At 36.8% G+C, this 11,988-nt stretch overlaps 2 protein-coding genes across 5 annotated transcripts; both read left to right on the plus strand.

The window, feature by feature from the left end:
* The first annotated feature begins 155 nt into the window (after positions 1-155).
* Mrg15 (mortality factor 4-like) lies at positions 156-2,984 on the plus strand. 3 transcript variants are annotated; one of them, XM_076788697.1, is made up of 7 exons: positions 337-521; positions 659-776; positions 847-1,155; positions 1,258-1,470; positions 1,553-1,722; positions 1,810-1,982; positions 2,866-2,984. In XM_076788697.1, exons 1-6 carry the CDS (start codon positions 494-496, stop codon positions 1,980-1,982), a joined length of 1,011 nt encoding a protein of 336 aa, XP_076644812.1. In that variant the 5' UTR covers positions 337-493; the 3' UTR covers positions 2,866-2,984. The 3 variants fall into 3 exon arrangements, with proteins under 3 accessions (XP_076644813.1, XP_076644811.1, XP_076644812.1); XM_076788698.1 differs by lacking the exon at positions 2,866-2,984 and having other exon boundaries at positions 156-521; positions 659-780; positions 871-1,155; positions 1,810-2,046; XM_076788696.1 differs by lacking the exon at positions 2,866-2,984 and having other exon boundaries at positions 161-521; positions 1,810-2,046.
* LOC143354527 (serine/threonine-protein phosphatase PP1-beta catalytic subunit) lies at positions 2,921-10,404 on the plus strand. 2 transcript variants are annotated; one of them, XM_076788694.1, is made up of 6 exons: positions 2,992-3,058; positions 3,553-3,624; positions 7,375-7,862; positions 8,459-8,557; positions 8,644-8,883; positions 8,967-10,404. In XM_076788694.1, the coding sequence occupies exons 1-6, from the start codon at positions 3,007-3,009 to the stop codon at positions 9,072-9,074; spliced, it is 1,059 nt and encodes a 352-aa protein (XP_076644809.1). In that variant the 5' UTR covers positions 2,992-3,006; the 3' UTR covers positions 9,075-10,404. The 2 variants fall into 2 exon arrangements, with proteins under 2 accessions (XP_076644810.1, XP_076644809.1); XM_076788695.1 differs by lacking the exon at positions 3,553-3,624 and having other exon boundaries at positions 2,921-3,058.
* Positions 10,405-11,988: the final 1,584 nt, after the last annotated feature.

Here is an 11,988-nt window from a genome sequence, read left to right on the forward strand (position 1 = left end):
AAAGCATATGAATCTTACTAATTACGTAGTACGACCATAAACCACAAATTAAAGTAAATTCACAACAGTGAAAAATCGATGAAATTAAAATTTGATAAAATATGATATAACGATATTGTTAGAACTTAAAGCACGTTTGTTAGTCATTTGAATGTAATGTTTATGTAACGTTTGAAATGTGCGTGCCTAAATTTTAAACTAAATTCAAATCGAATTAAATTTCAATACATACAAGCTAGATAATACCGTAGATTAAAAATCTCTAGCTAGGACATTATACATATTACTAGCGTGTAGTGCGTGTCAGCCTTTACACCAAACATATAGGACGAAGACAGAGACGCCACTTTAAAGTTGTCCTTTAAGTTGTTCAGTGGCAATCAATTGTTTTCCGTTGGCGCGAATTATTAAGTAATTTCCGAAATTTAGACCTTATTTAAAACTGACGACTGAAAGACCATCAGTCAAAATAAGCAGTTCAAAGGACGCGGCCATGCCACCGAAGTGTAAATTTCAAGAAGGTACGCATTTCTTTTTTAATTACTCGTATTGATATTTTTAACGTTACATCGAGTTTAATTAATTAATATTAGTTATCTTCATTCTATTCATATTTATTGCGTAATCTAATTGGTAACAATTGTGTGATTATTTTTAGGCGAGAAAGTTCTATGTTTTCATGGGCCATTAATTTATGAAGCAAAATGTCTAAAGTCCTCCATTACCAAGGAAAAACAGATCAAATATTTCATTCATTATGCTGGATGGAATAAGAAGTGAGTAATCGTTTTATTTCAATGGTTTATGATGGAAATGGAATTGTAAACATTAATGTCGTACAAATAGTTGGGATGAATGGGTTCCGGAAAGTAGAGTTCTTAAGTACAATGATACAAATGTGCAAAGACAGAAAGAGGTTCAGAGAGCACATTCGAATCAACAGTCTATACAGAAAAACAAAAAAGGCAGTACATCTTCTAAAACCCAAGGCCGTAGAAGCGAAGGAGGTCGTGAGAAAGACACTGATAGCAGAGCTAGCACTCCCGTAGCAACAGTTGACAAAGCAGTTAGCAGGTTTGCTAAAAGTACTACTAGTGCTGTAACACCATCGTCTTCCCATGATTCCACTTCAGATGCTCCTCGTAAAAAACGCAGGTGTGTTCTATATTATCAATGTATATATATATATATATTGTATATTGTACAAAGCATTGTTCCCTCGATTGGATAATATGAAGCTAATGCAATTTATTACAGCCGGATGGAGCCATGCGGCGACACTGAAGAATATCTTACCAAGGTAGAAGTTAAAATTAAAATCCCAGAAGAACTGAAGTTTGTACTTATAGATGAATCAGAAGTTATATTGAAACATCATAAATTACCTGCGTTACCTGTAAAAAATACAGTCGATAAGATTTTAGATGACTACGTAGAATCAAAGTCAGCGGGAAAAAATGATTCCGTTAGGTAGATATACGTGTAATAATTTTATTGTACAGATATTATTGAAACTGAAATAATTCTTTCATCACGAATTCGTCATTTCCAGGGAAAGTGTACTCGAAATAACTAAAGGTATTCGCGAGTACTTCAATATATCCTTAGGTTTGCAATTACTATACAAATGGGAACGTCCACAGTTTATTCAAATGATGAATGACAATCCTGAAACACTGCCCAGCCAATTATACGGCGCCTTTCATTTATTAAGGCTATTTGGTATTATTCTTTATTCAATATGGGAAATATAATATTTATTTAAGTTAGTGAAAGATTTTATGCAATCCTTTGTCATTATTTTTACAGTAAGATTAGGAGGAATGTTATCGTATACTACATTGGATGAAAGAAGCATACAACTGTTACTATCCCATTTTCACGATTTTTTACAATATTTACAGAAAAATAATACTGAGCTATTTAATCTTCAACAAGATTATGCAGATTCACCGCCAGATTATCACAGAAAATATGCTTAAGTTAGTATCAATTAATGTACAAATTTAATTCAAATAACATTATTACTTTTTGTCTCGTCTATTACGCATGGCAGTTACAATAATTTTTTCTTCTGCTAAGACACCTACATTGGCACTGTCATGACAATTAATTCGTTGTGCAAAATAATTAGTTAATGGCAAACGTGTAATAATTTTATAAATTATCTGTTCCATCTATTTTTTGAATTGTAAACTAATTTTTTCAGTTTATCATGTGTACAGAGAAAAATATTAAACTAACTAGTACATATTTTATCTTAGATTAATATGTATTATTAGTATCTTTTATTTATTGTACATACAATGTATTACAATTTCGTTACTTAATTACAATTTTATACATATTTGAAGAGATCAATTGAAAAAAATACGGTTTTTTTTCATTACTACCATTCTCCAAACACGTATTTTTACTTCAATAAAATTTTTCAAATAGATTTCTAGAACTATGTCGTTATTAACATAAATGAGACAAAATGGGTTATGAATAAAAATTGTATATAACGTAAAGTAGGAAAATTCTGTACATTATAAATTCGGAGAACCTTTATATTATATTAAATTATCAATGGACTTGATCTACAAAATCAATCTGCTGATGAATTCGGAGAGTATGTAATAAATTAAAACGGTATACAGTACGTCAGGTTTTATTTATATTATTTTAAGATATCAGAGTTATCAAGAATATATTTCTCAGTTCAGAACATTTTTCTTTTTCACATCAATATGTCATTACTTAAAAATTGTTTTCTCCGAAATACTGTTTGGTCGGTAACTGTGCCGGTGATCGTTATTTAAAATAAATCTTTCAATTTCTTCACAGTTCGAAATTTTGGTAATCCTTTTCTTATTTACATAGGACCGGCAGTCGATAACAGAACACGTATATAACCACATGAGTCTAGAAGATGTATGTACATGTGTATATACAGTTAACTGCGTACACAAACGTATCGTCTAGTCTACAAACATCGGGTCAGTCAGTCAGTGGCAAGAAAAAATGGCGGATGTCGAGTTGAACGTCGACAACCTGATACAAAGATTGTTGGAAGGTACGTGATAAAAAAGGGAGGCTTGGTGGGAAGAAAGTGTGAAATTGTTCCCGAGATTCCCGTCTTCGAATTAGTGTACAGTTAATGGAAAGGTTTTCCAAAGTATCCGGCGAAAATTTGCTCGATCCGATGTCGCGCCGCGTACATCGAGCATATACGTTTCTTTTACACACCGAAACGAAGATTAAAATCGTGCGCGGTCCATTTTACGACATTCGATATCTGTGTTTCTTACAAGTCCGTAAATGGTTTCTCTTGATCTCTCGTGCCTGTCGGAACACTATTTTGCCCGCGGTCTGTAGATCGACGAAAAGGAAAAAAAAAGATATCGATCTCCTAGTGTTACAAGTCTTCGTTAGCAGCTCCTTGTATTTCCAGACGTTCGCGGATCTATTCCTCGGCCTTTTCCCTTTATTTTCTCAGAGAGCGAAAACTATTTCTTTTTGTTCCATTTCTCTTTCTCATGCTACGTGTCGGAACTCTGCGCGGTAAAGTTTACCACACGCAGAAAGACCAGGTTCAGAAGAAAGCCAAGCTAAAAGATATTTTCTCTTCGGATTTTGTCGGTACGCAACAACGAAACAAACATCACGTAGTTTCTGTTTAACGTTTTGATTTAGTTGCGTCTTTATCTGCCTCGATGTTGTGCGTGATCGCTCATCGTATGCTTATGATTTACAACGTAAGATCAAGTAGAAGCTAGTTAATAGTATTGTGGCGTCTGCAACACGAATTTCACCCAAGATATCATCTTCGTTCTTGGCCGATTTTGCTGTTGTGTCACTCTACATTTTCTCCTTATTTAGCTTGTTTTTCTTTTTTTTTTTCTATCACCGTGCATCCAGCGTCTTCGACACAGTGCAACTTGAGTTTTCTAAATATACTACGTATCGCAAGGTTATGAGAACAACATCTGTGATGTTAATGTTCGACGAAGCTTTTAGCACCATATTTACGCGAAACCGACACTTCAAGCAATAGATTATACTTTTATGGAAGTCACTTAGAACGATCCGATTTGCAGAAAAATAATGACTTGAATGCACGTTAATATTAATTTATTATCGAGTTACCTTTCTCCACGAGTACACTAATAAACAAAGCTTTCTTTTAGTATGGAGGATACCGAAGTGAAAATTTCTTTTGGATCTCTACTTCGTAATTAAACGTGACACACAATAATAACGTAGCAGGATTTTGAAAAGTAGGCAATCTTTCGTGCTAATAAAATGATATATCGTTTGTGTCTGTAGATATTTGTAAACTTAATTTCCAAAACATATTTTTGTTTTATAGAGATATATAATAAAATGATACTAAACAAAAGAATTGGTTACGTTTGTATTGCTTATACTCTTTATCTGTAATGAAAACTTGTCAGTTATCTCGGATATGTTTCCGAACGAAACTGTTGAAATAAATCGTAACATGTCGCGCGAGTGGAAACCGTTCCAAACTGTCGCGTGTTTGATCAAATATAACCATGACGATTTTCTATTTTTTTCTCTTTTTTATCGTTTGCCCCGTTTCTTCAAATAACCGTAATATTAATAGACAACGTTTCTGATAACATGTGCTTGCTTCGAATCTTACATAGATTTCGTCGTTGTAGAAACATTATTTTCTTTTTTTACCGATAGCATTTAGATTGTTGCGATATGACCTTGCTGATATGCAGTTTTCCGATAACCATCATATCGACTCGGTTTAAACCACACCATGAATTCCTCCATAGCTATAAATACTTTTACGACACCGCAAGGGTTCGAAGTGTGTTATCCGTACTTATGCGAAATTCATTCGCTTCTCATGCGTCGGTTTTTCCGGGTTTCGAGGAACCCTAACCGTCGCCCCATGAGCTTCTGTTCGTAATAATTAATGGATCGGTTGATCCATGCATCGCTAAATGGCTTTCAGCTTTCCTTTTAGAGTTTGTTTTCCTGCAAGTTGATGCTCGTCGTATTATTCGAGACTCATATAGCCACTTAATCCCTTTGAAGCATTATAACTACAGTGTGCGACAACCTTTCGTATTCCCGATTATTGCATCAAGAGAAAACCTATACTACGTAGCTCGACGATTTTATAATCGAACCTCCAACCTACTCGGTTCTTCAAACAATTGCATCATACGAGAAAAAAAGTAAATCTTTTACGAAAATGCGATTCCAACGAAAGAAAACCTCGTAGTCATTTATTTTCCGATTTTTTGGAAATCGATCCCGCCTGCCGGTTGATCGCGATATTAAAGAAATTCATATGAAACGTCGTTCTTTTCTAAATTTAAAGTCAAAACCATCTGTTACACTGTTCCTTTAGCCTTCTATTTTATCGCTAACCATTAAGATATTTAACCTTTTCCTTACTAACGGTTTACTAGTGGCGAGTTACCCGCCAAAATTTAGCGCTTATTAATAACTCCGGTGAAATTTGCCATTAAAATTATTCCGACACGCGTTCCATTATAATTCGCCATGTATATTAGATTGAAATGATTGCACGATAAAAATGCAATAATTTACGAAAAAGTAACGTCGATATAACCCGGGAAAATATAGATTTGTGGAAGGCCGTCCCGTAACGGAAGGGTTAATCAGATGCAGATAATTATAGAATGGTTATTTTTAAATATTTCGTAGGTATGACGTTTCATGTTTAAATATTACCGCCCGAATTGACCGGAAGCGAACTGCATTCAGGGTAAGCTTTCTAGTCGGTCAAGGTCACTTCCCTCGTTAATATTTATGTTCGTGGTTATAAAAAAAAATATCCTGCCGCTCGATTGAAATACTATCGATCTCACTGTACTACTTATGCATCGTATTGGTATCAACGTAGGCCAGTCCTGTTCAGCAGAAGCGAATTGGCGGGCAACCAGCCACGCTTCCTTTCGATGGCGTTCAATACTTTTGTTCAATACCACAATATTTTTCCCGTTAAAAATCATTTAACAATTTTTTTTATGCATAAAAATAATTTTTTAATTTCAACTTATTAATTTTATTGATAAATTTAATTTTTTGTGACTAATTACCATTACATATGTATTAGTAACCAAATTTTGATTTTTGTAAAAAAATTTGGCCATGGAGGCACTCTCTAAAGTGCCAAAAATCAAAAAATATTATATTAACTGTAAATGAGTAATGGAGAATGTATTATTGTTAATTTTACATATGGTTCATTTATTATTAATTTTGTTCTAAACTTGTTAGTTTTTAAAAATAAATTTGGTAATTTTTAATAATAAATTTTTTTTTTCAAAATTAGTAACTATATTGGTAAATATAATTGTCTGTAAAAAATTTCCTCTATATATACATTAATAACCAAACTACGAGAAGTGCCGAAAACAGGCCTTTTGTCCGCACTGTGCGCTGGCCGCAAAGCTTGCTGAACGGGACTGACGTAGGCACTGGTACCCTAATCGAGAAATGGAGAGTGATCTCTCGCAGTGGCCATGAACAACCGAAAAGTTTCACCCCTGACTATAGCAATTCACGCCACTGTGGTACCACGCGAGATGATATAGGTATAGGTGTCCACGAGAATTCGTGGCACCCGAGTACGTAATCGTATTTATCCATGACCCCCCTCTGAGAATCGGTTCTTGGCAGTCAGAACATCTTCATGCTCCAGCGTAGAAACTTATGCTCGGCGTACTTAACCCGTGAAAGAAAACACCGACGAGGAGAGTGCACGAGTCCTCGGGTCTGCGATTTAATTGACACTTTGCACACTGAGCTCGATCTCCTGTTTACACAAAATATAGGACTCCAAAAAAATTAAATTGCCCTTCAGATCACCTAGAACGCCAGCGTATACGTCAGAAGGTGTCCCCCTCCGAACAGAACATTTTTTGGAGAAATCTCAATCGAATATAAAGAAACATTTACCACGATTTGCTGGATTTATTAAAATTCCTTTCCAATCAAATTTATAAAAATTTGTCATGCGTAAAATATGACTAATTTGAAAAAAAAATTGAAATAAGAAATGGGATTTGAACTCGTGACCTATGTGGTTACAGTTTCAGCACGATACCGCTGAGATAGAATGATATTTGGCAGAGCGCGACAGTATTTTGAGTGATAATGAATAACTTGAATTGTTGATATCTAGAAAGGTATCGAGTACCTGATCGTATAATGGTACATATTCGTAAACAGAAGAACGAAGTGTATGAGCGTGCAAAGGTTGAAGTAAATCGGCGAGCGGAAGGCCGTGCACGCTCTCGTTGCGAGTTCGCGAAGCCTGACGACACGCGGCGCCGCGTCGGTCGAAATGCATTCAAACGTGCGAATTTTTGGACGCAGTCAGAGGATGCCGGCCAGGAAAGACCGTTCTAATGTCGGAGGGTGAAGTGCGGGGCCTTTGCCTGAAGTCACGGGAGATTTTCCTTCAGCAGCCGATCCTGCTCGAGTTGGAGGCGCCACTTAAGATCTGCGGCGATATACACGGCCAGTACACCGATCTGTTGCGACTGTTCGAATACGGCGGTTTCCCGCCGGAAGCGAACTATTTATTCCTCGGGGATTACGTAGACCGAGGTAAACAATCGCTGGAAACGATATGCCTGCTGCTCGCGTACAAGATCAAATATCCGGAGAATTTTTTCTTGTTGCGCGGAAATCACGAGTGCGCCAGCATAAACAGGATATACGGGTTCTACGATGAGTGCAAGAAACGGTATAACGTTAAACTATGGAAAACGTTCACGGATTGCTTTAACTGTTTACCGATCGCTGCCATCATCGATGAAAAAATCTTCTGCTGTCATGGCGGCCTTAGCCCGGATCTTCAGGTGATTATATCTGTTATATCCGGCCCGTTCTACTTGACCGACGGTGGTCGACATTTGGTATAATGAATTTTTTTATTTTACTTCCGAAAACCGGCCACGTCCGATTTGGCTGAAATTTTGCAAATAGTTTCATTTTCGGCAACTCGAAACTCAAGGCCCAAAATTTTGAGAATTTTTCCCACGAAGTGGGAAATAATTTCATCCCACGAAGAGGTTGTTGAAGTAATTAATTATTAAATTTAGATATGCTAAGTTTGCTCTATGAAATTGTTCTTTACTACACGAAACGAAAAGAATTCTGAAGATTATACTCAATTTATTTTGTATTTATAGCGTAATGCCGAAGAAAGTAAAAGTTCAATGGTTAATAGAAGATTAAACATGTATAAAGATCGGAATATTGACTTTTTATTATCTACCTCGTTGATGTATAAACAAGGGATTATGTCCTCTGTTTATTAACTATTATCAATGAAGGGATCTTTATTAGAGCTAATTAAGTCAGAGTATTGTGTATCATACGGCTGCTTATTCACGGCTTCGGATATTTACAGAAAAATGTCTATAACTATGACCTTCTTTTTTTTCTACGACAGAACATGGAGCAAATCAGAAGAATTATGCGTCCAACCGATGTACCTGACACTGGCCTTCTTTGCGACTTATTATGGTCAGATCCTGATAAGGAAGTTCAGGTATTGTATTTTGTTATTAACCGATTTATTTACGGAGTAATATGACACAAACATTGTACTATGGATATTTATATTTAACCTTGCAGGGATGGGGTGAAAATGACAGAGGTGTTTCCTTTACATTTGGTCCGGATATAGTATCCAAGTTCTTGAACCGTCATGATATGGATCTGATATGTAGAGCACATCAAGTAGTTGAGGACGGTTACGAATTCTTTGCGAAACGACAGCTGGTTACGCTGTTCTCTGCGCCAAATTATTGCGGAGAATATGATAACGCCGGTGGAATGATGAGCGTCGATGAAACCTTAATGTGCAGTTTTCAGGTTGCATTTAAGATGATGAATTTGGTTACGTTAATTATTATTAAATTTTCGTTATCATAATATTTCTCATTATGTGTTTAAAGATATTGAAACCATCTGAGAAGAAAGCTAAATACCAATATATAGGAATGAATACCGGGCAAGGCGCGAGACCAGCTACACCACAAAGGAATCCAGCCAAAAAGAAATGACAGCCTCGTCCGAATTTTTTATCGCTAACACTATTGCTCATGCTAAAGGGACCCGAACCAGGCAGAAAAATATTCTATTACAGATCAATGTTAAAAGCATAACGTTGTAAAATACGCTGCACCACTACCGGCTGAGTTGCACCGGAGTATGAGTAACAATAAGCGCGGGTGAGAACTCTAGATAGTGGTGTTTTATCGTCAGAAGTTGTTTGTGATCGTTGAAGACTTTTAAAACCGCTGTTTTAACTTTCTCCTTTGCGTATGATTTTACGTGTAGATATATATTTTTTAAGTATATCATTATGTTGACTGATTAGTGATTAAAAAAGAAAACAATCAAACAAGTAACCACCGTACATTCGTAGAACCTGCCCAAGTGTGCTTGTTGTGGTTTCTTTTTTCTTACATAAAATGTTACGTTTCAAAAGTAAAAAGTCCGACGATAGAGAAACTAAACATACTTCGTACTTTGCCACTACTTTTCATGCGTATTACTTTTCGTGTTCCACTACAAAGACGTCGAGAGAAGTGTATATACGATTATCCTTTTCTTGATCGCATCTTAATAAGATAAGTAATGTATTAATCGAATGTGACGTTTTCTTTTCATTAACTTAATCCGGGATCGCTTCTGTACCGTTCGGGTGTTATTAATTTCTCCTCATCTCACGGATACCGGGCGGTCCTCGGTATCATTAGCGTGTACGTAACGAACGTAGACGTTCTCATTTGGACTATTTATTGCTTTCATGTATAATGTTCTATGTAATTATTAGACCCCGTTGATTGTTCTTAACATTTCTCTGTTACTATTATTGTCATCGCTTTTGCAGATAACTTAATTATCGTTTAATAAGAGCGCGACTACGATATGTATATAGATACTTCTCAACTTCGCTTCGTTCCTCATCCATCCTTCTTCTTTTCTTCTTCGTTTTATCGTGCCCACGCGGATTTGGAGTGATTTCGTAAACTTCGCAGTATTTTGAGATACCGAGAGCACCTTCCAAGGTACGTTGTAGCAATGTTAGATACCGTTTATTTTCGAATGAACAAACTGAACGAAATAAAGAGACATGCTCGGAGAAACAAATAAAGAGAGGAGGTAGAAGCGTGAAGAATATAAGCGATTGACGAAGGAGGACTAAAAGGAAATAATAATATTAATAACGATGAAAAAAAAGAAAGAACTAATTCTCTAAGATACAAAAATGTATGTACTAATAATTAAGGAGTTGTCTTTAAGAAGAACGGTCTCAGCTACTGAGAGAGATTTTAATGTTGCGATAGAGATAAGCGAAATATATGGAATCGTTGAATGAAATATTAATTATTCTTTTTATTCCAAAGCGTAAAGCTCGAATCGTTCTTATTCCTACGTACGATTTCACTTTCAGAGTGTTTCGTTCCGTTTATCCATTTGTCGTTTGCAAATATTTGTTTCAATAGACTATATCGTGCGAAGCATTTATTTCTACAGAATACAATACAAAGGGAAACTGAGATACTTCCAGCACTGTACACTACTTATCCTCCCACACCAAGGTGTGCAGTATACAAAAGTAGTTGGCGTCGTTGCGAAAACGGCGCCTATAGAAAGTATTCGAGCTGGACGTTGCTCGAACACGTGTATAGAGAATAAGTATTTAAGAAGATTTATCGGCAGCGTGTAAGGAATTCGTACACTATTTAAGAAATCGTGAAACAGAGAAAAATTATATATTAATTGGAGCTCGGGGGCAAGGCGATACAATATATGTATATATACATATTGAGAAAACATCAACAGTTACATATTATCTGAAAGTGAAACATAGATTGACTTTGGACGAACTGTTAGACAGTAAAGCGAGTAGCAAGCGTTTGTTTATAAATACAATTGTAATTTATGTTCGTTAAGAAAGGGACAGAGAAAAGCGAAAAATGTTGTTTAAGCGGCGAAAGACGAATCAATGCGGACCTTTCCATTTACGAGACTTTTATGAATTTATTACTGTTATGGCACAGCTCACTATCCGGGATTTGTTTGATCGATCCCCTATTCGCAATACGCCAATGCTCTCGTTGGCGAACGAATATCGGCCAGTCGGAGACACATAAGTGCGACCGTAACGAGTAACGTAGACACACATGAGTGACACAGTTAATAATAATAACAGATGCGATATGTCTGTCTGCTACAAGTATTTTGTGCGTGTGGCTGTGTGTGGACGTTCACTCTCCGATGGCTACTTGCGCCCTGTCCGATCGTGTGCATGATTGTGTACACGTTACTGGAAATTTATAAGAGCTGTAGCATAGTTTTCCACACATTGCTGTGGGATTCTTGGATATGTCAGCTTTCTGGTAATCGATTTTCTGTCGCAAGATTCGGTCGCAATCTGCGGCTATCCAAGAACCCCCTGTTTATGACTTCCTGAGGATATGTTAGCGAAGCTGAGGTGTGTTAGAGGTGACCCAGGATTACCAGCTGTGGGTCACACAACATTGTCTCTTCTCCTGAAACATTCTGTTCAACAACTGTGTACACGGTGTGCGAATATAACGATGTTGGTTTCAATCATAACATTGGTATCATAATAGTGTACTTGTAGCTTGTGTTGTAATCACGTGTGCATGGTATTGCCTGTTGAACTAGTATCGTTTGAAGTATGTACTCCTTTCGAGTATTTAGACCAGAGCTGCTCAACATGCCTATTAGCGGGCAAGGACGTCCGATGAGGGGAGGGAGCACGAATCGAGGGGAAAAGGTTACCCCCTCTCCCTGCCAGTACGGAAGCGTGGGGTAGAAGGGGAAATTAGAGTGGGGGAACAAGTCTTGATCTGGCGACTCTGGACACAGCTACGGGCAAGTGACTTAGCGGAGTGGGGGTAGCTGTGACAATACATGCAGCCTCGCACGCAGGGGCGTGGC

The sequence above is a fragment of the Halictus rubicundus genome, chromosome 5 (assembly GCF_050948215.1).
Source record: "Halictus rubicundus isolate RS-2024b chromosome 5, iyHalRubi1_principal, whole genome shotgun sequence".
Lineage (NCBI taxonomy): Eukaryota > Metazoa > Arthropoda > Insecta > Hymenoptera > Halictidae > Halictus > Halictus rubicundus.

Excerpts from the sequence above, each read along its gene's own strand:
- Mrg15 (XM_076788696.1), top strand. The coding sequence starts at position 494 with ATGCCACCGAAGTGTAAATTTCAAGAAG. Across the intron at positions 1,156-1,257 it reads GCTCCTCGTAAAAAACGCAG|CCGGATGGAGCCATGCGGCG; the intron begins GTGTGTTCTATA and ends AATTTATTACAG. Across the intron at positions 1,471-1,552 it reads GGAAAAAATGATTCCGTTAG|GGAAAGTGTACTCGAAATAA; the intron begins GTAGATATACGT and ends CGTCATTTCCAG.
- LOC143354527 (XM_076788694.1), top strand. The coding sequence starts at position 3,007 with ATGGCGGATGTCGAGTTGAACGTCGACAACCTGATACAAAGATTGTTG. Across the intron at positions 3,625-7,374 it reads TTTCTCTTCGGATTTTGTCG|TCAGAGGATGCCGGCCAGGA; the intron begins GTACGCAACAAC and ends TTTTGGACGCAG. Across the intron at positions 7,863-8,458 it reads GCCTTAGCCCGGATCTTCAG|AACATGGAGCAAATCAGAAG; the intron begins GTGATTATATCT and ends TTTCTACGACAG.